Here is a 26,603-nt window from a genome sequence, read left to right as displayed (position 1 = left end):
AAGTGATTCTAAACAGGGGAACACACAGACAGGCAGCTCATGGGCTGAACCATGGTTTTGCACAACTTCTCTTGAGGAAACAGCTTGGGGTTTATGGTTGTTTTGCTTTACAGCTCTGATTGAGAGACAGGCAACTATGCTCAGACATTTTACTGTGTGGCCAAAACTGGCCAGGATGCAGAGCCCATAGTGTCATATGCCATTTGTGATTTGCTGTGACAAGGACAGACTCGGAGACAGACCTCTCCAGCCACCATCCTGCGGGTACATGGTGTTCCACGGCCACAAAGGGAAGGAGACCCTGAAGGAGAGAGGGCTGGACAGTAGTACTGAGCAGTCCCTTCGGTGAGATGAGTAGAAAGAGTTACATCGAGGAAACCCTTTGGAGGGTCCATGTGGTCCCCAGTGCATCTCCCACCTCCTCCTCCTCAGGCAGGAGGAGGCAGAGTTGCTGCTGCTGCCAATGCGCCAGGATAGAGCGATCTCGGCGCGGGAGGAGATGACGCAAAAGGCAGAGCTCCCCCCAAAAAAGTGTTTCTCCAGGACGAAGATGGCGGCAACTTAGCCCAGGGGCCCAAGATGCCTGTGCCCATCGGGGGCCCCCAGCCAGGCAGTTCCGCCCCGTGCGCCCGGGGACACCGCGCCCGGCGGCAGCAGCGGCGGCAGCCGCAGCCCATTGTCACCAGCAGCGGCGGCGGCCCCGGCAGCCTCCTCCTCCTCCTCTTCCTCTTCCTCCTCCTCCTCTTCAGCATCCTCGGCAGCGCTCCGGGAGCCCTGCAGCAGCGTCTCTCCAGTTAGAGCGGAGCGGGGAGAGAAGAAAGAGACTGAGACAGCGGTGCAGGCATCTGTGCCGCGGCTCGGGGCTGAGGAAGAGGAGCAGCGGCGGCAGGGAGGAAGAGGAGGCGAGGAGCTCTCCCGTAGCCGTCCGTCGGCAGCGGGGGACGCGGCATGCGGTTGTCCGGGCGCAGTGGGCTTTTCTCAGGAGGGAGATGGGGAGCTGCGATCTGACCATGCCTGGGTGAGAGGGGGAAAGGACCAGTCGCGCAGCCCCTCCACCACCAACTATCACCACCACTACCACCACCACCACCTCAACCACCATCTCCACCACCACCACCACCACCACCATCTCCTCTCCCTCCTCCTCCTCCTCTCTCTGCGTTATTGCTCTTATCTTCTCCACGGCACTCCGCGTTGGATGGACTGGGGCTGTTTCGTGTGGTGAGACCAAGGCAGAGCCACCGGCGAAAACCAACAATATCTCGGAGGAAGAAAAGAAAGAGAGAAGAAAGAAAGAAAAAGAGAAAGAAAGAAAGAAAAAAAAAAGAGGAAGAAAGAGAGAAGGGGGAGAGTGGAAGAGAGAGAGAGGGAGAGCAAGCGAGCGAGAGAAGGGAAGGCAGGCAAGAAAATCCCCCCAATCTTTTAAGTCAATGCATATTGTGGTGACACTGGCAAAGGAGCCCTCACGGTGGAGTCGGCCAGGGCTGTGCGTTCCCAAAATATGACCAGGGGTGCTTGGATGTGTAGTCGGCAGTATGATGACGGCTTAAAAATCTGGTTCGCACCCCGGGAGAACGAGAAACCCTTCACGGATTCAGAGAGGGCTCAGAAATGGCGACTGTCCCTGGCATCGCTCTTGTTTTTCACGGTCCTGCTCTCTGATCACTTGTGGTTCTGCGCCGAGGCCAAATTCACGGGGACCGGAGAGAAGGAGCAGCCGCCACCCGAGAAGCCGGAGCCCGCGGAGCCGGAGCTGCTGGCGGGCATGGGGGAGCCGGCGCCCCCCGCGCCCCGGCTCCTCGCCCCCCCCTCGCCCTCCCTCCCGCCCTCCCCCGGCAGCAGCGGCGGCGGCAGCCGCGGCAGCCGCACCAACGGCACCGAGCCCCGGCACGGCAAGGCTGCTTTCCTGGGGAACTCCACCGCCAGGCCCCTGGAGACGTGCCCCCCCCCGGGCTCCTCGTCCGGGCAGTGCTTCAGCGTGGGCGACGCGGAGGCGGTGTGCCAGCGGCGAGGGGGGTCGGGGCGACCGCGGGGCACGGAGCAGAACCCGGCGCCCGGCTGGGACCTGACGGATTTTTACCTTTCTTTTTGTAATTCCTATACACTTTGGGAGTTGTTCGCCGGGTTGTCCAATCCGGACACTTTGAACTGCAGTCTGGATGTGGTGCTGAAGGGGGAAGGCTCCTGCAGCCAGTGCGTCCAGGCTTACCAGCGCTACGACCAGCACGCTCAGGAGAAATACGAAGAGTTTGAGGTTATGCTTCAGAAATATTTACAGTCGGATGAGTACTCGGTGAAATCGTGCCCTGAGGATTGTAAGGTAGGAGCCCCTGCTGTGTTTCCTGTCCCTGGCTGTCGGGCTGGCGTGCCTCCCTCGGCTGTTGTGGCTGCCGTGGACCCTGTTGTGCCTGCTTCGGTCTCTGCCCCTGGCGCCGGCGGCCGCGGTTCTCACGGTGCAGGCGATGCTGCGGAGGGTATCGGCCGGGATGCCCCCCTTAGCGCATTATTAAAAGAGAGTAAGAGAGAGGGGGAAGCTTGAGAAAACGCAAAAAGAAGCGATCCTCGTTCCTCTGGGAGCGTAGCGCTGGATTTCCCCCTCCTCATGAATATGCGATTGGCTCCGACTGGGCTGCCGGCTTCCAGCGGGCTGGGATGCGACTTGGCGGCAGGCAGCGACAGGGTCTGCATGACAATGAGCGGGGCTCGGAGCGGCGGCCGTGGTCGGGGCCGCCCGACGGCGCTGCCCCGGCCGCCGGCCCTCGGGGCGCGCCGGCCGCGGTGCCCGGGCACGGGCGGTGCGTCGCCCCGCGGGGCCGGGGGCGCGCACCGCGGGCTCCGGGTAGGTTCGGTCGGGCGCTCGGCCCGGGGGTGGCGGTGCTGGACGGCGGCGGAGCGGTGCGGCGCCGGGCCTCCTCGGGAGCGGGAGCGGGACAGTACTTGCAGGCGCTCTGCCAAAATCTGTGGAGCTGGGGAAAGCTGGAGGACAAGAGTGTCTGTTGGTGGGCACCGCAGTGGCCCTTCGTTGGGAAGTGATGGTGACAGCGTTTTGATAAGCCGCGGCTGTTTCCTTTGGTGCCACTGGTGACGGCTCAGAGAGATCCAGAGGCTTTTCTTTGCCTTTGTTAGAAGGCAGAGGGTCCCACTTTGGCTCTTGTAGATGTTGCCTTCTCTGTACTTCGCACAAGATTAGTTGGCCTATCTCTCAAGACAGGGCAGAAGAAAGAGTTGTCTTTGGTGCCTAAAATAGCTAAGTGCATGCTTTCTCCCCCTTTTTGAGTATTTGGTACGAGGTGAATATTTCTGCCCTGAACTAGATTATCTCAACTACTGTAGCACTAACCAGTCTGAGCCAAATTCTGCTTTAGCAGTGGAACACAACCATGCACACAAATCGTTGCTCTAAATGGGAGGCCTGGCAGTACCTCTGCACTCTGTAACTTTAGCAGGGCCTTCTGAAATAATTTAATGGTAGCAGCCTCTGCCTAAACAATCCCATTCACCAATAGCTTAGTATAATTTGTGCATATATTTGCCACAAAAATGGATCCAGATTACCTGAAGCTGAAATAACCTGCTATCTAATTGGATAACGGTAGGAAAGTTGCCATATTTATTTTTTCTTTCTAAACCTGACAAAAGTAAGGTAGAATCACCAGAAATGTTGACTCAACTGTTTTTAGATTGCAAACTGTGTGTGTACACCCTCATTGCATGTATGCTAAGTACTCATTTACTGATAATGTAAACATATTTATTTTCAGAGTGAATTGGAAAAGTAAAAAAGTAAAAAATATCAATGTAAATAGATGTCTATTGCTGTGAGGAAATCTCTCATTTCAGTAGCTCTATAATTAGAAATTGACCTACTATTCCATTATGCCAAATGATCAGTATTTACATGCTTTAGGTGATTTTTTGGTATCACAGTTTGACTGAACTTTACCACAAAGTTCTCAGTTGGTCTAGAGAATATCAAGATGTAAAAGGTGTTGAAAATGAACAGAAGAGCAAATTTATGCTGTTCAATGATTTTCCTTTCGCACACCCGAAAAGGAGAAATACATTTTTAATGATAGAGAAAAAGTTGTTGACATTAAAAATGATTGTGTGAAACTTTAATGAACAAGACAGATGCCAGTGACCTACATTTCTGTGGTTCTGAGTGCCAGAAGATATTGCTTTATGTTTTGAGAATTTGGCCAACCAATCTGTGTTAAAAATGAAAGATATTTCAGAAGGGGAAAGGGAAAAAACCCAAACTATGGGTGCAACTTCAACTTAGTCTGTTTTCCCTTTCTCCAAGGGTTCTGATGGGTAGTGCAGATGCCCAGCCAGTGCGGGTAGGAAGCGCAGTGGGGTGAACCGCGGGGCTGGGCTGGGCTGGGCTGGGCTGAGCTGGGCTGTGGCGCACTGAGAGGAGGGCAGGAGGCCGCTGTCCAAGGTTCTGCAAGACAGCGCACGCACAGCCCGAGGTCAGGCAGAGGAGATGCGGCTCTCTGCCCCCGTGCCCTGGTTTGGTGTTTCTGGGTCCCTCTGGAGCCTTTTGATTCGTGCGGGGGGTTGCGAGAGCCAAGTGGATGGCACGTCCAGCGGTCTGACGTGTGTGTTCGTGTGCTGCCCTGGAGAGTGGAGAGGTGAAACTTGAAACTCGAATACTTTGTGGCTGTTGCAATATTTTGCTGGGGTTTCTTGTTCTTTAGACATATTTCAATTATAAAACTCAATCAGGACTTTTTTTTTTTTTTTTTTTTTTTTGTGTGTGTGTGTGTGTGTAAGTAAATAATAATATTTTTGCATGTTGGATATTTAGCTAATTCTTAGGTAAAGCATCAGAATAGAAAATAACTTGAGATATAGCAGTGTGGTTTAGGTTACACATTATTTGGTGGGTGTCATGGCTTATATGGTGACCTGCTTTTTCTTTTAAACAAAGTTCTAAAAATACTGCCTTTACTCTATAACCATGTATGTAACCCTTGGCTCAATACAGTGAAAGGCTTGTTAGCTAGTCTATTTATATTTAAGATGTCTTTTGCACTCTTGGAGGGCAGCTTTGTTCACAGAAAAAGAGATATTTTCATCCAGTTAACCAATTATAGCTGATGATAAACAATAATAAAATTTACTCTGAATAGCAGTCAAGCATGAACTTGCAATTGGGTGTTGCTTCCACTTTCTCCAATTCACCCCAACACCATACACCATCCTCAACTCAGTCAGTTTGCACAGTAAAGTGTGAAGATCATGATGGGTTGCTCACCAATTTCTGCCTTTCCAGAAAGTACTCTTGGTGATAACAATACATATGAGAAATGCCTCTGATGCATGGGCATAAACTTCAGACTTTATGTTTTCATTCTTTTATCTGAAACCAGAAGAAGATGAACTATACTTTGGAAACATTCTGTCTTCTACTACATGTCTCCTGTCTCTGAAGAATATTTTAAATTAATTGCTTTATATTGCAGAACTTTGTAGACAGGAGTTGTTTGATCACATTTAGCTATTCTATGTGGTGAGTTTCAATTCTAATATATAAGCATACTCATTCTTTTTTGTTTGTTTTTTTTTTTAAGTGTACTGTCCTGTAATTAAGGTCTTACCATCAAACTTCTATTGAGTTGCACTGGGGTTTTCAAAAATTTTGTAGACATGCTGACAATATTTAACATTTACAAAACAACTGTTTTTGGTGGTATCAATGAATATGCATATGCCTTTTATATTATTTGCATGTCAGTAGACTTTATGTGTTGTTTAGAAGCCTGGGATATCAGTGTTGTCTCACTATAAATGTCTCCAACTTATTTCTTATAAACTCTTCTTAAAGTCTGATGTCTCTATATATTGTTTCCATGATAGTCACATATTAGTAATGGCTCAACAGTAAGAGAAATATTTGAATTTATTATATATTCAATTAGATGTTGAAACAAATTGCTGTAGCTTTACTGAATCACTAAAGTAACAGAGTAACTAGAAATCTGGATTTACACTTCTGCTTTTCTGTTTGAAATTTAATTCAGGTTTTAAAAAAATGCTTATGAAGTCTTGTTATTGCCTATTATAAATTTGTGGTTATTTTTGCAGGGATTTGTCTTGGAAATATGTATAATTTCTTGGTTTCCAGAAAATAATTTTTATATGCAGTATGTCACAGCACAGTATTCAGACAATTAGCAGAAACTATATTGGCATGACGTTGGAAGACACAATTCCTCATTATGACTTGTCAGCGTTCTATCAGGGGAAATACTCAAGTTTTTATTCTTAAGGCAGCAAGCAATTGCTCTGTGGAATAGAAGAAAATTCTGGCTACTTCTGATTAATAACTGGGTCAAATAACTAGGTGGGACATAAAAATGTAAATTTTTTTTTCCCTTTTTTTTTTTTAAAAGATGGAGCTTACATCTTTGTGATTAAGCATCAGAGGCCAGGGCTTTCCTGGCAAATGTATTTATTAATGTTTGAACAAGATAACAGTCATAATTTTTGACACAGGTTTCCTTAAACTAGTGCAAGGTGAGAGTGTTTAAAATGTGGGCTTTCTTAGCACTAGTTAAAATATTGAAATATATAATTCAAGTAAGTGCATTATAATTAAAATAACATTAAAAGAATTCATTGTTCCTCATAGAAAATCATAGAGGAAAAATAAAAAGATACCAACTCTTCTTATATCAACATTGCTAAAAAGCAAACTTCGGCTGACATCCTAGGTGCTCTACATGTACGCACAGATTTTTGTTTTTCAGAAATTAATTATCATTTGATAACTTCTGATTTGAGGATTATGGTATTGGTATCAAAAATATGTAATAGAATACCCGAGTTGTAATACTACTTAGCTGAAAAATGTGTGCCAATAAAGGCTTTTATCATTAAGCACAGATGGTATCGTTGATAGGAATATAGAGTTGGAATTTCTGTTACTGAAGAATTTTTTTTTTATCAAATAACTGTGCTCAACTACTTTTATTTAAGTAAGAGGGTGATTGGAAGTTATTTAAAACAATTAAAATCACATTTCTTCTTAGATGTTATCTGGAAATATCAAAGCCTATATGAATCATTACTTTCCTAAGAACTTTTTCCTAAACAGCATATGTAGTCTAATTAGGTTTTGATTTAAAATCCCTGTTAAGCTGGCAGAAAAGAGCAGATGAGAGAAACAAACCCAAAAGCCCAACTGATAAAAGAACCCTTCAGTTACAAAAGATCACATAGAGCAGCATCTGCCACAAAGTTAGATATTTCAGTTGCACATCTTAATCACATATTTATACAAGGATAGTTCTATGAAAGAGTAATAGCTAAGCTAATCAGAAGAAACCCATACAAACTAAACTTTAAAGATCTGTACTTGTGGCCTAATATAAAAAAGAAAAATCCCCACGTTAATTACTGAATTAGTGCATTTTCTGAATCTCTTGAAATATAATTATTATTTTAAAGCTCTTTTTAAAAAAATGAATAATATGCTGTACTCCAAAAAATACCTAATACTTAAATTTTTGCACTTTTTAAAACTTTGGTATAAAATGCTGTGAAGCTAATGTGACTGTGTAAATTGATGTTTGCACAGTTTTATGATTTTTGATGCTATTTGTTCTGGTGACTTTTTAAAAAAATAAAGGTTGAATTATTTTTCAAAACTAATTTAAGGCAAATGCATGGATGAATTTAGTATAACTCTTCTTGTAGTATTGGTATAATGCAAGAAGCAACACTGACTTTGTGCTAAGGGATTTGTATTTTGGCCTAGAATCCTGATGCAGCAGTCAGTCTCAGTCTCCTGTTTTGAGCTAGATGAATGGTACTGCACTCAGGGAAGACTATGCACATACTTGTGGTCATTCAATTGCCTAAATGCTTTACTGGATTGGGGTCAGATTTCTTCACTCCTAAAAGAGAAATTTCCCAGGGTGTTCTTTCCAGAAGTGCATTTATCCCACATAACCTTTAAAAGTTTGCATCTAGTTGATCGTTGAGATACTCATCCCATTCATTGTGTCAATAGGTACAGCATTCCTTATTTAGGAAAAAAAAAGGTCTGCAGATTACTAGCACAGCGTAGTTGAAGTTGATACCACTCTAATCCAGTAACCACCATTTAATGTTTCATGGTATTAATGTCACATAGTTTGGGACCTCATGGCTCTGCCCTCAATTTCAGTTTGTTCACTTGTTCTCTTTACATCAAGCAGTGTGCTTCATGTGCACCTTGCAGAAAGTGTGAAAACCTTGCTTCTTCATTTCTTGTTCTTCTGGGAAAGGTAATCAAAATGCAAATTATAGTTATATCACTTATCTTGCCTAAAAGTCATTTGGTCTATACTTAGTAATTTATAACTTCAGTCTTGCACTAAGATCCATAATGTATTTAGAACTCTGAACTGCCTAAAAGGGAAAAATAACTTAGAGGCTGGATTATTAAATATTACTTTTTGATAAATATCAGTCATAACACCCCAGAAGACAGAAAAATAAAATAATCTGTATGACAAAAAGAAAAAAAAAAAAAACTAGATATCCATTATGGATATTCACAAAAAATGTAAAGTTTAAATTTTTTTTGTAGTCAGTGGAGATACATAGGTAATTCTAGAGTCTAAGTCAGTTCACAATGAAGTGGATATCTAAAATAGGATAGATGGATTATGCCCTAAAATACTTATTTTATGTCTGTTGTCTCTAAAGAGGACGTGCTGCCATTTTATATCAGATACAAACACTTCCACCCACTGTTGACTTCAAAAATCATATTAGATGAATTCTAACAAAGTGATTGTAGTATAAAAATTAAGTTTGGATGAAATTATGTTCATATGCAAAATTTAGCTCTGAAAAAGTTTGTAAAGTCCTGCTACTTGTGCTGTCCTACACCAACCTAGTGAAATCACAATTCTATTTCACTGCTAGGTATCTATATTCTGTTGCTGAAGAATCTGTGAGCTGTGTAATCTGCTTCTTAGACATGAGAACAGGAAAGAGCCTTGTATGACATAACTGCCTTTTTATCACTTTTTTTTGAGAGAGAAGACCAGAATCTTCTACATATGAATTTTCCAGTTGTTATTTCTGTTGATAAACTAGAAAATAACAATTGTAAGTCATCTTCATAGTAGACATTTTTGCAGGTAGATCTGCTAGAGATTATTTCTCTTATTGTCCCTTCTCTCTTTACAAGGAGGGTGGATTTTTTGGGGGAGTGGAGTGTCTATGTATGAGAATTTCTTCCCTTAGTCCAAATCAGAGGGAACTCACACAACTACCTAAACCCCTTCAGTCAAGAAACACACTTATGCCACTTTGTTACAGTAAGCATAATGTACTTTTCTAAGTACTTTTCACTGTACTTTTCTCTTGTCAGAACTGTAGAGCAAACATCTCTAAGTGAGAATGTCTGTGAGCTTGATTTCATTTACAACATCAATCAGTTGGATGAATACAAACGTAGTGCGGCACTGGAGACATATTCTGGCTTGTAGAGAGATTTGATTAATTTGGAGATATGTTAAAAAAATAAAGACCAGATTTCTTTATGGATTTGTGAACTGACCTTGTTTGCAAACAGGATAAGTATATGAAATACGTGAATTTCTCCTTTAGAACATGCACACTGAAGAGCTATACCCAACTAGCTCCCAGTCCATAATGACAAAAAGAATAGGTCACGATGTAAGTGGCTCTGAACTGAAGCTGATCAACGCTTGATACTCTCCACCCTTCATCTCATCTTGTCTCCTCTCCTTCAAAAAAACCTATAGACATGTGTTGAAAGCTGTGATATGATTGGCCTAAAGCCTTTATGGAACAATCTGGTATGACCCTTTGAAGCACTGATTGAATTCAATAAAGTTGTTGGGATGAATGGTGATGATTAATGCTGAAGTGACAAAGCTCAGCAGTTATATATGAATATTTTGGTCTTTTGAAGTGTCTTTGAGAGCCCGATGCAAGTGTTCGCCTTTAATATATATTGATTCTGAGAGTTGATTCAGATGCTTTGTCTTTAGAAGAAAACCTCATGATTAAAAACAACAGTAAAGCTCATCTGAAGTTACCAACAAACAATATGTTTCAGTCTAGGTTTTTAGAAGTTCTCAGCAGCTTGGGAGTCATTGTGGATGTTTTAAATTACCTTCGCATAATTAGAGGGAAATGGAGTACCAGACAGATCACAAATTTAAAAAAGGTCCAAATTTTCACTTTTGGTATATGATATTGGCATTTTAATGATTTTTTAAAATGTTGTGATTTAGGTAATTTAATTATTCAGACATTATATTTTTAAATATATCCATTATAAAATATTTTAAAGGGAAAAAAAGGAAATTGTATTAGGTTTGCATTTTGGAATGTGCAATATATTGCAGCTTTTATGAGACATTTTCCACGGAGGAAGTATGATATCTAGAGTGCTTTTTAAATACATGTTTAATTCTTGTTGATCCTCTGCATGTTAGATTAGATGTTGCCTTCAATTTGCCTGAACACTTATGTAAATGGTATCTTGGGCCTGTCAACAGACTTCATCTCTGTTAAGCATAATAATGAAGTATTTTTATTACATTTTAAAGATGCTGGCAATTCAGAATCAGAGGACATTCTTTATTAAGCAGATGGGGAAAAGATGAGATACTTTGAAAAAATATTTTTCTCATTTTATTCAATCTTTTAGGAGAATTTTGCTCTGCATTGGTTGGCTTGCTTTCTGTATTTAAGGTAGGGGGTTACAGTTACAGGTTCTTCTCAAAAAAATTTTTATTAGTCTCATTTCAAGGGAGAACTTGAGCAACTCTTAAATACCTTAAAGTTTATATTAAGTTAATTACATATCTCAGAGACCTCTGTTTGTAGTAATAGAAAACTAAATGTAAGATGATAAATATAAAAATTTATTCATGTAAATTTTTTTTTTCATGATGAACAGTATACCAGATGGAGAAGCTTTTGATAGTGTGGAAAGTGTATTCTTAACTCATATTAGTTGATTTGTTGTGCTCATGCATCAAGAAATTATAATATTTTACTAGTATAACTTCATTTAGAGGGGTATTTTTCCACTGGTAAAGTTACATTTTCAAAGGCATTAAAATCATCTCTGCTGAGATAAATTTTTGTATTTGTATACATACACACTGGGTTAAAAAACCAGATGTTCTTTAAAATAAAACCCAGCTTGTAGAACAGCAACTAAATGGCAAATAAAAGTCCAATTTGTTTTTAGACTATTTATATTGAGAATAAAAAATGCAAGTATATATATTTGAAAATGTACTCACAAAAATTGCATGCAAATTTTGTATGAATACTTTAACATTGCTTTCATATATATTTGTTGAAATTGGATTTCTGTATAGAAGGGCTTTAGGATAACGAAGACATACTTCATAGCTGGAAGTTAAAATTCCTGTGTATTAAACAACTTAGAACTCTGGTGACATCTGGTATAGCACATCACTCTTGAAAAGTAAATTATTTTTAAAATATAAGAGAACTATAAATTCCAGCATATATTATCAAAACAATGGCAATAAAATTATGTATGCCAATTGTAATCTTTATAATTAAAACATCTACAAGAAATCCTAGATCCATGCTTTGGTAAAGATTAAAATCTCTGAAGGGATTGAAGAGAAGTATTATTGTAACATCTATTTAGAATACTGATTGTTAGTAAAGTCCTTCAGCAAGTTTCTGGTGGTTTCTCAGTGTCTATATTGATTCTAGCCCTATTAAAGCCAGGAAATCAGTGTAATCAGTGGAAAAAGATCCATGTCATCAGAACCTTATTTACTGGCCTTTTTTATTATTTAGCATAGTATCCCAAATGCATCTATTTTGGGATATTGCAAATTTTATACCTCTAGAGGTATTAACCTGTCCTTTAATATTTTTCTTTTGTACTATGTTCAAGATGTAAATATCGTGGTACAGTGCTTTAATGAGAGACTGGGTTTATTGCAAGCAAGGTTTTCTTTTTGCAGAAGGGAACAAGCATGGGAAGCTCACAGCATCCTGCATGTGGGGATGGCCCAGCATGTGCTGCCTGCCTAGAACGTAGAAGCTGTGCCCTGGAGCAGGGCCAGGCCTGAGGATATATGAAGATTAGATTCCACTAGCTTGAGGTTCTGCACTTAAAAAGGAAAGTAAGTCAGAAACATAGCCAAGGTCCTCTGGGATGACTTTTAAAATTCTTCATGCATCCAGAGATGAGAGATGTTAATTTCCAGTCCTGTTCTGCTCTGGAGTTAAAGTCTTGATGTAATATTTCTACAGAGAACATGACAGAACTTGGACCAGTATTATGAAGAAGTAGGAGTTTCTGAACAAGGTATATTTGAAGCATTAACCAAATTATATTGAAAACAGAAACAATTTTTGTATTTTTATTTTTTTTAAATTTATCTTTATAATATAACAATCCTTGGGGAAATGACCCCTATTATAAACTGAGTTTAGCTAACAAGATATAGTATAGCGCTGGAGTTCAGGAAATGAGGCTTCCTGTTTTATATTCCAATTCAGTTAGAAGTGCATTATGGTTTCTTTTGTCTCTATTTAAATCTCATAATTGTTATAGCTGAATCTTATAAATGCACATTTTTTTCTTGCAACCTCACTATGAATTTAATGAAATTAAATCATTGATGTAACAACAGCTTTCTAAAATCAAGGTACTGAGATTAATTCCTGGGACCAGAGCAGAGAAAATGTACTGCAAGCCAATTTCTGTATGACAGATATGAATTTAAAATATTATTTTATTTTCATTTGTAAATTTAGGCCAATTTTCTTTAGTCAGCAATCCACAACGACATAAGCCAGGACTAACTCCATTGAAATAAATGGCTTTACTTGAATGTAATGCTGTTTTGAAAGGAGGAACATGATATGTTTAAAACTCAAATATATGAATTCAGAAGGACAGTTTGACTCAGACAGATTTGCTTTACACACCTTGCTACAAAAAACAATATTCAGAGTGCTATAAATGCTCATTTTCCTGTCCTTGACTGATATTACTAATTTGTTGTTGTTATTAGATTGATGTTTTTTTTCCTTTGTTGTTGTACTTGGTCTTGATTGTGTTCTCTTATTCTATTGATTTTTCAGGCAATGCTGTAGAAAAATATTATGAGCTTAAGTTGTTCAGCTATTCAGGGAGAGGAAAACCTTGAAGAAAACAAAGTAAAATTATTTGCCTTTTTCAGCCAAGGGTGTAGGTCATCCATCAGGATTAAAAGGAGAGATGATGATCAGTAGTATTAATAGTTTAAATACAGAGAAGATGCTTTGATTGGTACAAAGACACTCTCTATTTATGCTGGCATATATACAGCTAAAAATTTAAGTGTAAGTTGAAGAATTGATAAGGTAATGGAAGTTTTGCTCTGTGGTACACTTCAACACTCATAAAAAAGTTAGTAATTTTAACAATGACATCTTAAATAAAAATTACATGTTTGATACATACACATATGTGTGTGTGTGTGTGTGTCTTAAAGGAAGTGGAAAAAGGAAATTATTGATGTACGATCAAACATTCTGTAGAGACTAAGACAGTCCTGCAGTAGAGTCCTATGGAAATCTGAAAAGTCATGAAGTATGGAAAATTAAGAAGTACAGGAAAATGTAGAAATTGTTTCTAAATCTTTTTTCAGGGTTTGCTTGTTTTCTGTGTGGAAGTGTAAATTTCTTAGGGTATTTTCTTTCTTTCATCAATACTTCAGAAAGGTTCCACAGTAGAAATAGAATACAAATGCATATATTGTTGGGATGCCCACTAACCCTGTCTTACATTGGTCTTCACAATGCATTTGTAGAGACCCTTTGTGGAATATTTTAGATTATTTTTTTTCTGCTTCTCTATTTGCACATTACAACAAAGTTTATTGTTCTGCATATATGTGGGTTTTTTTTTAAGACCAGCATATTTTGATCACTGTGATTATCTGGGAGATCAGGTTTTTATTACTGCTGTATAATGTGATTTTTATATTTTAAAGGACAGAATGATGTTAGCTCGTGCAATATAAACATGAATAACAGTGACCTCCCAAATATTTTCTTTTAAGTTTTTTGAGTTTCTGGTGTTTTGTTTCTTTCTAATTGTTACAGAAACAGTCCTCTTTAAATTATGATATGAAAGGAAATACTTACAGCATTTTTTTTTGGGTTTTGTGTTCAATAGTTTTTAATATAGGTCTGATTTGAAGACAGCCAATAGAAGTTTGGGATGGAAGAGATCTTTTTCCTCTTTCATAGTTTAGATCTGCAGGAGGAGGAGATATATTTTTCAGCTTGCAGAAAATATTTGCATCTCAGAGTTTCACTAAAATCTTAGCTGGTAGTGAAGATCAGTAGCTCATATGAAGGAATGCGATAGCTGTAAATATCAGTAGGCTGCTTTTTTTTTTTTGTTTTTTAGGGTTCATCTAAAATTATACTCCTGAGTACAGGGTAAAGTATATATGAATACAGAGATGTTTGAAATGATTTTATGACATGTTTGAAAGAGAAGAAAAAGACCTGAGACCCTTTAGAGGTTTTTTCCCCTGCAAGTAAAGCACTACTGGAGAACTCAAGTATTATAGTCATTCAGCAGTGCAGGAGCTCGTAGCAAGCAGGTGCACCATGAGATGCAACTGTGACATTGCTCAAAGGAGATTGCTGGTCCTGCTTCACACTTTGTTTTTGACTTTGTGCCTTAATAGAGTTAAAAGGCAACTATTTATTTCTTACAGAGTCTGTAACAAATCACAAGTGCCTGAGCTGTGTACAGGCAGCTGCTCTCAAGCTGTCTCCATCAGAATTTCAGTTCAGGTCTGAGGTGTACTTTGGAAACTTTCCACTCATTCCTACTGCCACTCTTACTGCCCCTTGATTCACCACACAGGCTGGATTGCTGTCTGCTGAAGGCAAAGGCAGACAGGTGCCCAAGAAGTGCACCTATAATGAGCTGCAAGCACTAAGGGATGTTCAGTCCCTAAAAAGGACTAGGGTTAGCCCAAAGCAAAATCCACGAAACACATGAAATGTGGGTACCAGGCTCTTGGCACAGTTTCAGTTTACAGAGTGTCTCTGCAGAGCCACACTCCCTGTTAATATTCATGTAGTTATAGTTAAAGAGGTTGAAATTCATCCTGGAGTTAATTCCCAAAGTATCTCAGCAATTTCTTTAGGCCTGCATCTCAAGGCCCTGAGCCAAATTGCTGAAATGATTCACTGCACCTAGCTCTAGATGATCATGGCAGTAGTGATCATGTATTATCCCTTTTTATTTTTTTTTCTTTTATCTTCTGTTGGCATGCCTATGAAAGTGATGCAGATTTTTGCTCTGTGCTTTCCCTACATCTGCCAAGCCTCTGTGCAGCAGAGCCACTGCAGCTCTGCTGCATTTTGGGTCTGCCTCTGGCCTCACTGTGGATTTCACAGCACCTTCCCAACACACAGACATAAAGCTGAACAGAACTGTTAGAGCTTCATTATGGCAATTTTATAGTTTTTTTGTTTCAGAACGGTGCAAAAATATCTAAATAATCATGAAAAAGAAAAATTTTTGTGAGGGAAATTGGCAGCAGTGAAACTAGCCTGTCCAGTCTTCATTTAATACTGCCCTCACTATGTTTTAATGTATTTTCTTGTTTCCTGCTAAAATAAAAAAAAATACTATGATGCAGTGTTCAGGCTAGATTTGAGATAGCTATGGAACTGACAGTTATGCAGGAAAGCCTAAGTAGCTGATTTTCTTTTTTAATTATTTCAATTTCTATATACATGTGAAAACTTCATTTTCTTTGGGTTTCTTCAGCATACAAGATGAAGGTGTGTCTATGAGATGGATTGATATTATTTTTCTTCACAGAATAAAGCTTTTTTCTTTGAGTGATTTGAAAGTATTGCACAGTTCATAAGAAAATAGAACACTGGAAGAATATTTCTCTGCTGATAGAATATTTGCTGTTTGTATACAGGGAACTACTACCTTTCCAGTTTGTATTATTTAGGTATTTTTATTGCAATATGCCCAGTTATCACAGCTCATTGCTCTTGAATCCTGACAATTCATGCCATTTATTGAGTTTGTTTTAAGTAAATTTAATGGAATTGTAGAAAGAAAATTAGTTCTTCTAGACGATTCCTGATGATCTGGGGTTTTTAAAATGTTTTTAGCCCTTGGTAACTATCAGGGAGCTTTCTTACCTTTTCCTCAAGCTTGACACCTGAGTAGGGATAAAAGGATGCAAGAAAAGTGATATGCTAAGGTAGCAATAGTGGATAAACAAATAATTGGCTATAATAGTATCAGTGTGCGTGATTGATCAAAACACGAGGAGAATACCTGCTAGATGATCAGCACTTTCTGTACCACCAGATGTTGCTGACTTGACAAGGAGCTGCAAGGGAGACCATGCAGCAGAGACAAGACATTGCCCAGCCAGCAGGAAAAGCAGTCAGAGTGGCAGACAGCCAAAACTGCAGATGGTTAGCTAAGGTCAAAATAAGAGTAGATAGAAAACGTATTCACATAAGACTTCAGTCAAATGTATCTCAGGTTATACTCATGTTGCTTTGCCCTGAAGCCTGAAGGAGCTGATACTGAAGAATGACAAAATTGAAGAGTGTGTTTTTGGCAAGCAGGCTGTAGGAACTGACATACTACAGTGTTCAGTGATCTGCTCTGGGAATAAGCTTGGAAGGTAAAATGATATTTACACCAGACCAGAAGACTGTTTGTTAGTTTGCAAAGTTTCTTCTTAATTCATATTAGGCAGTAGTCAATTTATCATGCTTATAATTCAATAAAATACTTTTCCATATTCTTTTCTATTAGTACATTTTCATACATGAAGGGGTATCTTACTATTAGAGAAAAATTTTAGTTTCAAAGATAGTTAGAGGTAGTTAGAATAGTTTTCAAAATCATGATTTTCTCTAAATGTGTAGCAATTATACCAAAATTTCATCAAAATCTGGTCATTGATGTTGCATGCATTAAATCTGTTGGTTCTTTTTAAAAATTGAGTAAAGATTTCTGTTCCTATTGTTCTTACTGACTTTTTTGTGTAGCTCCTGTAATTTTTTTTTTTTTTTTTTTTTTTATATCTAGGGGCAAACTATTAGATTGAAGTTGAGACTATGGTAGAAGGAGATGATTATATTTCTAAGAATTATATGAAAGAGATATTTCTAAACCAGTAATCAAACCCAGGAAAATATAATTTTGAATATATTGAAATACTAGTGGAGGGATATGTTGCCTATTTGCTCCTTTTACATACTGTTTTTGGGCTGTATTAATGGCTACTGACTGATGAAGGTATTTAAGTGCAGTTTCTTGTTTGACAGATAAGGATTTTATTTGTATATTGTCTATATATATGAGAATGTCTGTACATCTGCAGAAATACAGGAGTTTTCTACATTTCTAACACATTACAATGTGGGTGTTACCTGTGATTCCTGGCGAAAAGGATGCATGCATCAAGTGTTCATTCATTAAGATTCTGCTATTAGCAGCTGCCTCTGGTAGACACTGTTTCACACATTACTGTTGCTTTAATTATCTAAAGGAACACTGGTACAGGCCACATTTCCTGGGTTGATGCAGCCAGGATTGTCCTAAATACATTTCCAGCTTGTGCCCACCAGTGGTAAAGATGACAGCTGAAAATGTCTTTTAGGATTTAGCTATCCTTTTCCCATTATTGTCCATCACTACCCAGCCTTTTCTATTTATTCTTCATCACTACCCAGCTTTTTCTCTTTTTTCTCTTTCTTCCCTCCTTAAGCTATCTGCCAAACCAACCTCTCCTGATAAGTTTGACTGTGGATTTTGATGAGGTAATATTCTGTACTAAGAAGGACAATTTTCTGAAAGGAGGAATAAAATATGAGTATCCATGACTGAAGACCTGCAGCTGAAAAGAGTGGTTTATGATGTATAGAAGTTGGGATAAGTATAAGCTGTGTGCCTATGAAATAGAAGATGATAACTGCAGAGGTAGCTGGATTTTTCATTTATTGTTTGTGTTGGTTTGATTCTGGCTTACTGTACTGAACAGAGTACTGTGATTTATGTATAAATCCACAAAAAAATCAAAGTCCTTCCTTAAAATGGTGTTATATTTCAACTTGGCAACATCAAATGTGGAGTTCTATATCTTTGATTTAAATAATAATGAAAAACACTTCTCAGTTTTAAGTATGCTATTTTCAGTTTTGCTGAATTCTTTATCTTATGAAGAGAGTTAAGTAATAATTTACTTATGTTCTAAATTTACTTATTCATTCTTTTTTACCTCTTAATTTAAAAGTGCCAGGCTTCACCCCTAAAAAAATAAATCTCAGCCTTTGTAGCCTTTTTGCAGTACTCTTCCCTTTTTCTTCTCTTTTTCAACAATATCTTTGTTTTAGATTGTGATTAGTGCCAGAGAATTATTTTTATTGATCTGTACTTATCCAGAGGGTCTTCACCCCCTTCAGTGGTCATACTGGGTTTTTAATTCTAGATGAAGTATTTCATATGGTTCATTCCCCTGTGTTTCTATTAGGCTTGGCAGCTCTGCATTCCATATGCCATTGTTTCCCCTTTCACTAATCTCTTTTAAGCAACCTAAAAGCTCCTTGGCCTGTTTTGGCCTTAATTAATCTAAGACTTGTTGTGTCTGTTGTAAACATTTCCATCTTATTGTTAGTCCCATTTCCGGATGATTAATAAATAGATTAGACACTTTCATCCTTTGTAAAGAACCTGAGGCACCCGCCTGTTAACCTTTAGCCACATGGAGCAGTGGCCACTAATAAATGAATTCTGCTTCTGTGTTCTCCTTTTTGTAGTTGATTTCTAGTCAATGATGATGCTTTACTTCTCATCCTGTGATTACTTGGTTTCTCTAATAGCCTATTGTGGGAAGCTTTCTCAAAGGCTTTTTGGAAGTCCAGAAAACTTGTATCTGCCAGTTCTTTCTTATCTGCTATTTATTAACATGCCAAAAGAATAGTAATAGGTTAAAGACATATACAGAGCATTAAGGCTTCTAACTTTGATCCACATACTTAGCATTTTTGATTTTAACTGGGTCTTCAATTCTTTCTGCAGTAATATATATGTGTGAAGCTGAATTCTTTCTCAGTTTCTCTCAGGAGTTACATGAAGACCACTGTTGTCCTGTGTGCTTCAGTATACTATACTAACTGATTTCAATGTGAAACTGCATCATTGTGGAGTTCTTTGTTTAATCTTAAATTGCTTTGGGAGTCTTGAATAAACAATATCCCATTCTTGAGATGTATCAATCTTTTGTTTATTGATCTGTTCTAACAATTCCTCTTATGATACTTCAATCATCAAATGTTCCTTTTCTTTGTTTGAAACTCTGGCATATCCTTGGCAGTATAAGCCAAAAAGAGATGTAAAAAATAATATGCTTTCTCGCCTATATTCTTATCTTGTTTAGTTTCCCTTTTAACTTATTGGGAGGGGGGTCATGGTCTCTCTTGGTCATATTTTTTGTACCTAGTTACTACATATATTCTCATTTAACCATCCCACTTCCCTCTTCAGATGTACCAGTCATTGTTTATGCATCTTATACACCATAAGCACTTTGTGCCAGGTGCACTGGAAAATCCACAACTCTTGCACTCCCAAAAGTAGCTTGAGGCTTCCATGTTCAAAGATATGATTGGGTTGAAGTGTAATTTATCTATTTTATTTTTATTTTTAGCTCTGTAACCCTTGGAAGGGTGCGTAACCTGTTTTCCTCAAAGATGGGTGCAGAATTGGAGGCATGTGCCCTGGGTCATGAAATAGTGTCGTAGCTGGAAAGGGAATAACAAGTTAAACTTACATTCTGATGAGAAATCTTGGACAAAAAAGAATCCTGGGAATTCTTACTGATATACTGTTTCTAAGCACTTATTTTCCAGATCTCTCTCCCTGTATGTGCTGCAACATCTATGTACACACATGCCTCATTTTCTCAGGTGTTGCTTTATAAAACCATTTTACTATGCATGGGCTCTGTACCCCATTAGTTCAGAGAAACAAGCAGGTTTGGGTTTTTTAAAAACTCTCTCTCCTCCAAAAACCCAGTAGGCTTGGGGATGCCATTCTCCACTATTTGTATAATTGCCTGGTAGCTGGAGAACTCAGTTAAGAGGTAGAGAATTTGATGGTGTTATGTTTGGTGTCCTCCACACCTTGAAGATTTTCAAAGGCACTTGAACATAGTGAAGCAGTGGGAATAACATCAAGTGGTAGCTGAAAGGCTTTAGATGAGAAATATGTAGCAGTAACTTCCTCTGCCTTCAAAACGATTTGGTCTTTTTCTATGTATTTGGAGATTTCCAACTTGATTTTGCTGAGAATTTTTTAATGACTAGTAATGATAATAATTCTAAAAGTATTTTGATAAAAAACTCCAGCCACATCTGCTGAATTATTTTTGTTCATATATGTCTTGACATTGTTTTCACCTCATAAAGAACTCTGATGCTGCACAATCCCCTCCTCCTTTGAGCAACAAAATGTGTTTTTATGTCACAAAAAGTGTGGAGTAACTGTTCAAACTCTCCTACCTACTACATTAATGATTTTGGACTTAGGGACAGAGCAAGAGTGGAACAGCTAGCCTGTTTGAAGCCATTCCCACCTGAGTATACCTACATCAATATATGCCCTCCAGGGAATGTTTTAAGCCATTAAAAACTACAAGGTTTGAAACTTTACCAAAGTTATATATATACACAGTAAAAGACCCAGAGGAACTTTTGCCTCAGTAATAGCTTCTTCTGGGTGTTCCAGCATACACCAGGGCATATTACAACATCAAAATATGCTCAGTGGATACAGGCTACATTTCAGCTCCTCCAGGGATGTTTTACAGTGATGGGAACAGAATCCCTTCTCTGTTCTACTCTCATAAGCATTCAAGTAGGAATTAAGAGGACAGTCTTAGAGAAGAGTGTCTAAGGGATATTAAAAGGAATGACCTGGCTTTTAGAGATGCTAAGCACTCTCACACTGAGTTAGGACATGAATTAGGATCTAATTTCTATCACATGAAAAAAGTTAACTCAGGAAGAAATGTTTTTCAATGAAACTAAGACAGTTTAATGTACTTGGTAGGAAAAAATGTAGGTTTTTGAGTATGAAATATTTTTTTCAGATTTTTTGATGTTTGCCAGTGATCATTCTGGATACTTCTGTAAAATCTTCTTACAGCCATAATAAAGCATTAAAATATTCCATTGCATCATTAAAGTGTATTTTGTTTTGGAAGCAATTTTTTTCCTCCAAGCATACAACAGAAACAGTAAAGACAGTGTATAAGAAAACTATTGTTTTCACTACAAGTGGTTTATCTAGAGATATTGCTGGTGCAGTAGCCAGGTGCAATGCCTATGTCTCTACATGAGAAAGAACATGCTCTCAATAGACTGGCAGGAGGTGAGTTTTTCAGATGGAAAACTCAGAAGAGAAATTCAGACAGTGGTGTGCAAATCCCTTTAACATAAACCTGAGCTGCTTAGCTGACTTAGTACCAGGGATTTTGTAAACAACTCACTTCAAGTTGACATTATGTCAGGTTTTGCATTCTATTTGGATGTGATCAGTTGTACATTCAGGGGCAAAGGATTTTATGATAAAGTATTTCTGCTTTCTGTTTAGCTAGAAAAATACACTTGATGGGCAGCTGAAAAGGTATTATAATAATAAAAAAAAATACTTCATTTGATTTGCTTTCCTGGTTAAGCAGCATAGTAAACAAAGTTCTGCACTCACTATGTAAAATTATGACAATAGAAAACTGGAGAAATCATTCCTTTTCAAAGATTTACTGAACGTCAAAATCTTTATCACACAGTTTGTGAACAGGTTCAATATTGTTTTCTTCCTTTCTGTAATGAAAATAAACAACTACTTACCATTTACCTAGTTAGGCTGTATTAATATGGACCCTTTTACCCAAATGTTTTCCAAAAGACTGTCATAGACAAGGTGATCTCAAATTTTTTAAGTAATATTTCATTCAAGACAAGTCTCCCACAAAGGCTGTTTTTTTCTTCTAATAATCACCTCCCTGAGAATTGATTGCTTGCCAGAACTAGTCTCGTCTTGCAGAAGTTCACCCTTCAAAGAGTGAAAGAGAACACTTACCATCTTTATTGAGTGGAGGCAGTTTCCATACTGCAGCCTTTTGAAACACTAGCTGCTTCCTTGAAGATGACATTCCATGGACATAGCATTTCAGGTGAGGCCCTCTGGAACATGCTCTGGGGCATGTTCATTTAACACTCCATGAAAGGAAAGACTTAAATTCGCTTAAAATAATCCCTTGTGGTTTCCCACCATAAAATTTGATACGTTTTGCTCTGTCTGTCCTGGCTGTAAGATGTTTTCATGTACAAGATGTTCCCATGTGCTGGTAATCACTAGCAGTTGACTCAGTTCCTTTAGATCATCTGCAAGAAAAAGCAACAGTAACTCATGGTTTTGCTTGTGGCTGGCATTAAGATCAAGCTAAAAAAGACATTTTGAATGAGCATTAGTGAAAAGGGTAAACTACCTTTTTGAGCAGTATGTGTTCTCTCTACACAACACCTACATTTCTAATTTTTTTTCCCACTAAATCAATAAAATTAGCATTAAAAGCATAATTAATGAGCTCCCTGTGTCCAAAAGGAAACCAGGGAATAGCTGTTTTGAAAAAATGCCGATCACTTCTTTTTGTTTGTTTGTTTGTTTTTTGGTTTTTGTTTAATAGACAGACAATTCATGCACATTTTAACTTTTAAAATGTAATGCACTTGAGGACATTAAAACTGAGTCTGGATTAAGAATATGCATAAAAGATCAGAATTCAATCAGAATTCATTAAAATAACAATGTTATAAACATCTCAAATACTTCTGAAGTGGAAACTTGACTGACTATTACAGAAAGTTTAGACTGACTACCCTGTGATGCTTTCTGTATGTAATATCTGTAATACTTCATTTATGTAATGGAGTTTGCAAGAAAATCTTATATAAAAAACTGGAGGGATGGCTTTACTCAATAAAAAAATTTGCATGCATGAAACCTGTTTTCTGTTTTGTTAATTCAGGGATCAAGCATGGTATTCCAGAACTTCCTGGATCTAGGAGATCAAATGTGTTTAATTCAGGTTTTATGAGGGTTAGTTAGTGTCTATTAATTTAATCAGTTTCCATTATCCTCCCAGGGTTTTTTTTTCTCAGTTCAGTTTCTTCAAAAAGGCAAAATAATTTGCTTACAGAGAAATATCATCTTTATTTTTGAGGGACCAAGTGCAAATTGACAGGAAAAGTTAAAAGCTCCTTCTCAAAGATTGACTTTTCTACGCTATAATGAAGAGTTTTGCCAGAAGTTTAATGATCTGCATCTTGAATTTGTATTTAAGGTTATGACATGCTTTAGGCTGGTAATTGGCAATTATTGAGTTAATAAAAACATAAAATGACCTATCTTTTCTTGACGTAAAAAAGCAATAGCACAGTGTCACTTTAGAAGGTCTGAATGCTGTAAAATATAGTACAAGTGGAGTCAGTTAAATCACTTTTGAATTCCAGTTATGAACAGAATTTCCAAAGAAATTGTTTCCTTCAGTACTTTGCACTTGAACCTAAAAGATGCTTATCACTCATAGAAGAATTAGATTTGCTAACATGAAAGTGCATTGAAGTAGTGGCCCTGGAACTGAAGTTGCGGAACTGTGTAAGTTACCTTTTTTTCCATACTGATTTTTTTTTATGAAGAGGGAATTTTCCAATGTGACCTTTACAATTGAATTCCATCTATGCATTGATCCAGGGCTGAAGATGACCTAATAGACCTTAGAAGTGATATTTAGCTTGGAGTTGTTTTTCCTTATGTGGAAAAAAAATCCCTGAATTATATTTGTTTCTCTGGCAGAGAGCTAAATCATAACTCTTCTGTAAAGTCTGAATAAACAAGCTTTGTGAGGTGTTTTGCTAGGATTTGAAGGGATCAAAAGAAATCCCCTTTTGGGCTGCAGAGAACTTGGGATGTAATTTGTCTTAGCAACTTTTGCTGTCCGAAAGCTAAGTGTCTGGTTAAGCAAGTTAACTTGGCTCCCTACACAGTTAATGAGGAGAAATGGTTTCCTCTCTATTTTAAATAGGCATTTAAAATAGATGGGTTGAATTACCCTCTGGAGCTTCTGCACTCTCTCCATTAATTAGGGAGAGATTCATCAGTTCTAGCTTTAATGTCTAGAAGTTAGACTTCAAAGTCTTAGTTAAACACTGTGTATCAAAGAGGAAAAAACAGCATTTCCAAAGAATTGTCCATCTTCCTCTAATATAGGCATTTGTGACAGGGCAAATAAATGTATGAAGCAAGCCCACAGTGACAGATATCTAATGAATATGGGAGGTTAGACTAGATAGCTAAAATTAAAAGAGATTAATTTCTCCCTGGTTACTCAGACAGCAAGTTAGCTACAGGAACTGCAGATCAGGTGTTTCTGTGCTCTGAGGAAAGTAGGGTTGTGAATCCATCATGTTATAGATGTGCTGCTGATCTCCCATTGCCTTGTCTCCTGATTTTGTGTTAGGAAAAAGCTATATGGTACTTCAAAATATATTTGAGAAGTGAAGTGCCTCTGCAGGATGTCTCTGCATCAGAGCCTTCTGCACAGTGGAGGCTCTTGATTGCTATGCCTTTGAATGCTTTCCACAGACATTCTGCTGGTTTAGATGTCTAAAAGAGGTGGGGCTGTTGTTTGCAGCAAGACATTTTGAGTGAAAATACTACATTTGCTACATGCCAAGGGATGTCAGTTCAAATTATTTTTCCATGCAAAAGCAAGGATTAGGGAATCTAATGAACTGCATCGCTCAAGATGTACATGGTTTCCCTTCTTAGAAAATGGTGTTATTCTGCATAATATTCTTTGTACTTCTTTACCACTCAGTGATTTCCTTTTAACCCACACTTAAAAACAAGCTTATCTTTAGCAGCAGTCTGGATTTCTGTACAAGGGATTTTTTTGAGAAAAATTTCAACTATTTACTATCAATGAGTCCTTGCTGCCTAGTTTGTCTGCAAACCTATTTCTCTAGGCTTTGGTTTAATGAGTAAATTAGTGCAATGTCAAGTAGAATACAGATGTTGAGGATGCCAGCTACTATTCTCTAATTGCCTGTGTAGATATGCTTGTTCTCTGACAGTGCTGAGAGCAGTTCAACACTACTTATTCTACCTACATTTTCAGTATTATTAAGCAAACACATGGAAATACTGACGGACACAGTAAGAGGTGGTTTTCTTCCCTCTCTTTCCTGTTTCTCCGGACTTCCTTCCTTTCATCCAGGGTCACACGTGGAAAAGTGTGGGGCACAAAAAGAATAAACACCTTGCTAATTGTCTCCAGACAGTTGTTCACAGAAGAGGGACAGTTAGAAGTTGAATAGTAGCAATGGAATGGGGAAAGTCAAACAAAAGTTCAAGCTGCAGTAATGAGCCTGCGGTCTTCCACCTACATACCCTTTCTTACCCAGGCAACTGTAATAAGATTTTCCTAAAGTTCCTTAAGGTTATCCTTAAAAATAATCCTGGTGATCATAAGGCCATTTTTATTGGCTTTATTTTAGCTTTTTGAGTCCTGGACTTGATATTTTTACTTTCATTCTCCATACATCTCTTTCCATGACTGTACCCAGGATTTTATTTGATTGAAATCCAAAACAAGAAAGGAATGGAGACTAGCAGTTTATCTAACCCTCTGAAATAAAAATCAGTGAGTCTCTCAAAAGCTCAAGGTAAGCAAAAATATTTAAAGATTGTGAAAATTTGCTAAAATTATCTTTTTTTTTACTTGATTCTATTTGCTTTGGTAAGGTTTATCTTTAATTGTGTTCCTCAGAAACAAAGAGAGTGAGTACTTGCCTCTTACTTTCTGCTGAGAGAATTATTTCCAAATTGCCGCTAAAGAGCATGACTTAAGGACATGACACCCAGAAAGAAAAATGTAATGCCAAGAGTTAGCCTTAATTCAATGCCCTTGATACTACGAAGCATTAATCTTTTTTTAAGGAACCTTCAATGAACATATCTATATTAGATTTCCTTCCTTTGCTTGTACCCTGGTTGCTAAGGAGAATGAATGATAAGCACAAGAAACATGCCCAATTAGCAGCACAAATGTAAGGATCAGGAAGATCAGGCTGAGAACGGTGCAGAGCTCTCTGAGAGGCAGAAAAATTTGTTCTGTGTTATGCTGAAGTGATAGGATGTTTTAAGTTCTAAACCTCACAGCTGTGGTATTTATAAGTAAGTTTTATCCAAGTGTTTTCTTTATAATTTTTTAAACATTAGATGAGAAATATTTGCTACTTTTATATCTAATCTATTTTTCGAACGTTTGTCTATCTGACTTTAGTGTGAATAAGCATCTGTCACTGACTGAGCCTTACATTACCTTTGTCCCATCAAATGGAAGTTCAGCATATGGTAGAAGAAAGTAGAAGACTTAATTAGGCATAATTGTGACCTAATGGGAAATTACAGTAGAGACCACTGGAAAAGTGGTCACTGCTGCTAT

The 26,603-nt window shown here is 38.2% G+C and overlaps 1 protein-coding gene across 1 annotated transcript in view; it reads left to right on the top strand.

Moving 5' to 3' along the window:
* Positions 1 to 449: 449 nt before the first annotated feature.
* Positions 450 to 26,603, top strand: part of NALF1 (NALCN channel auxiliary factor 1) — a 444,524-nt gene continuing 418,370 nt past the window's right edge. Inside the window, exon 1 of the mRNA XM_031504229.3 lies at positions 450 to 2,320. Coding sequence (XP_031360089.1) covers positions 1,502 to 2,320 — 819 coding nt within the window. The 5' untranslated portion in view covers positions 450 to 1,501. The remainder of the gene's footprint in view (positions 2,321 to 26,603) is intronic.

The sequence above is a fragment of the Lonchura striata genome, chromosome 1, assembly GCF_050655825.1.
Source record: "Lonchura striata isolate lonStrDom1 chromosome 1, ASM5065582v1, whole genome shotgun sequence".
Classification (NCBI taxonomy): domain Eukaryota; kingdom Metazoa; phylum Chordata; class Aves; order Passeriformes; family Estrildidae; genus Lonchura; species Lonchura striata.
Note: the sequence above shows the minus strand (reverse complement) of the source record. Positions and strands in the feature narration are given on the sequence as shown.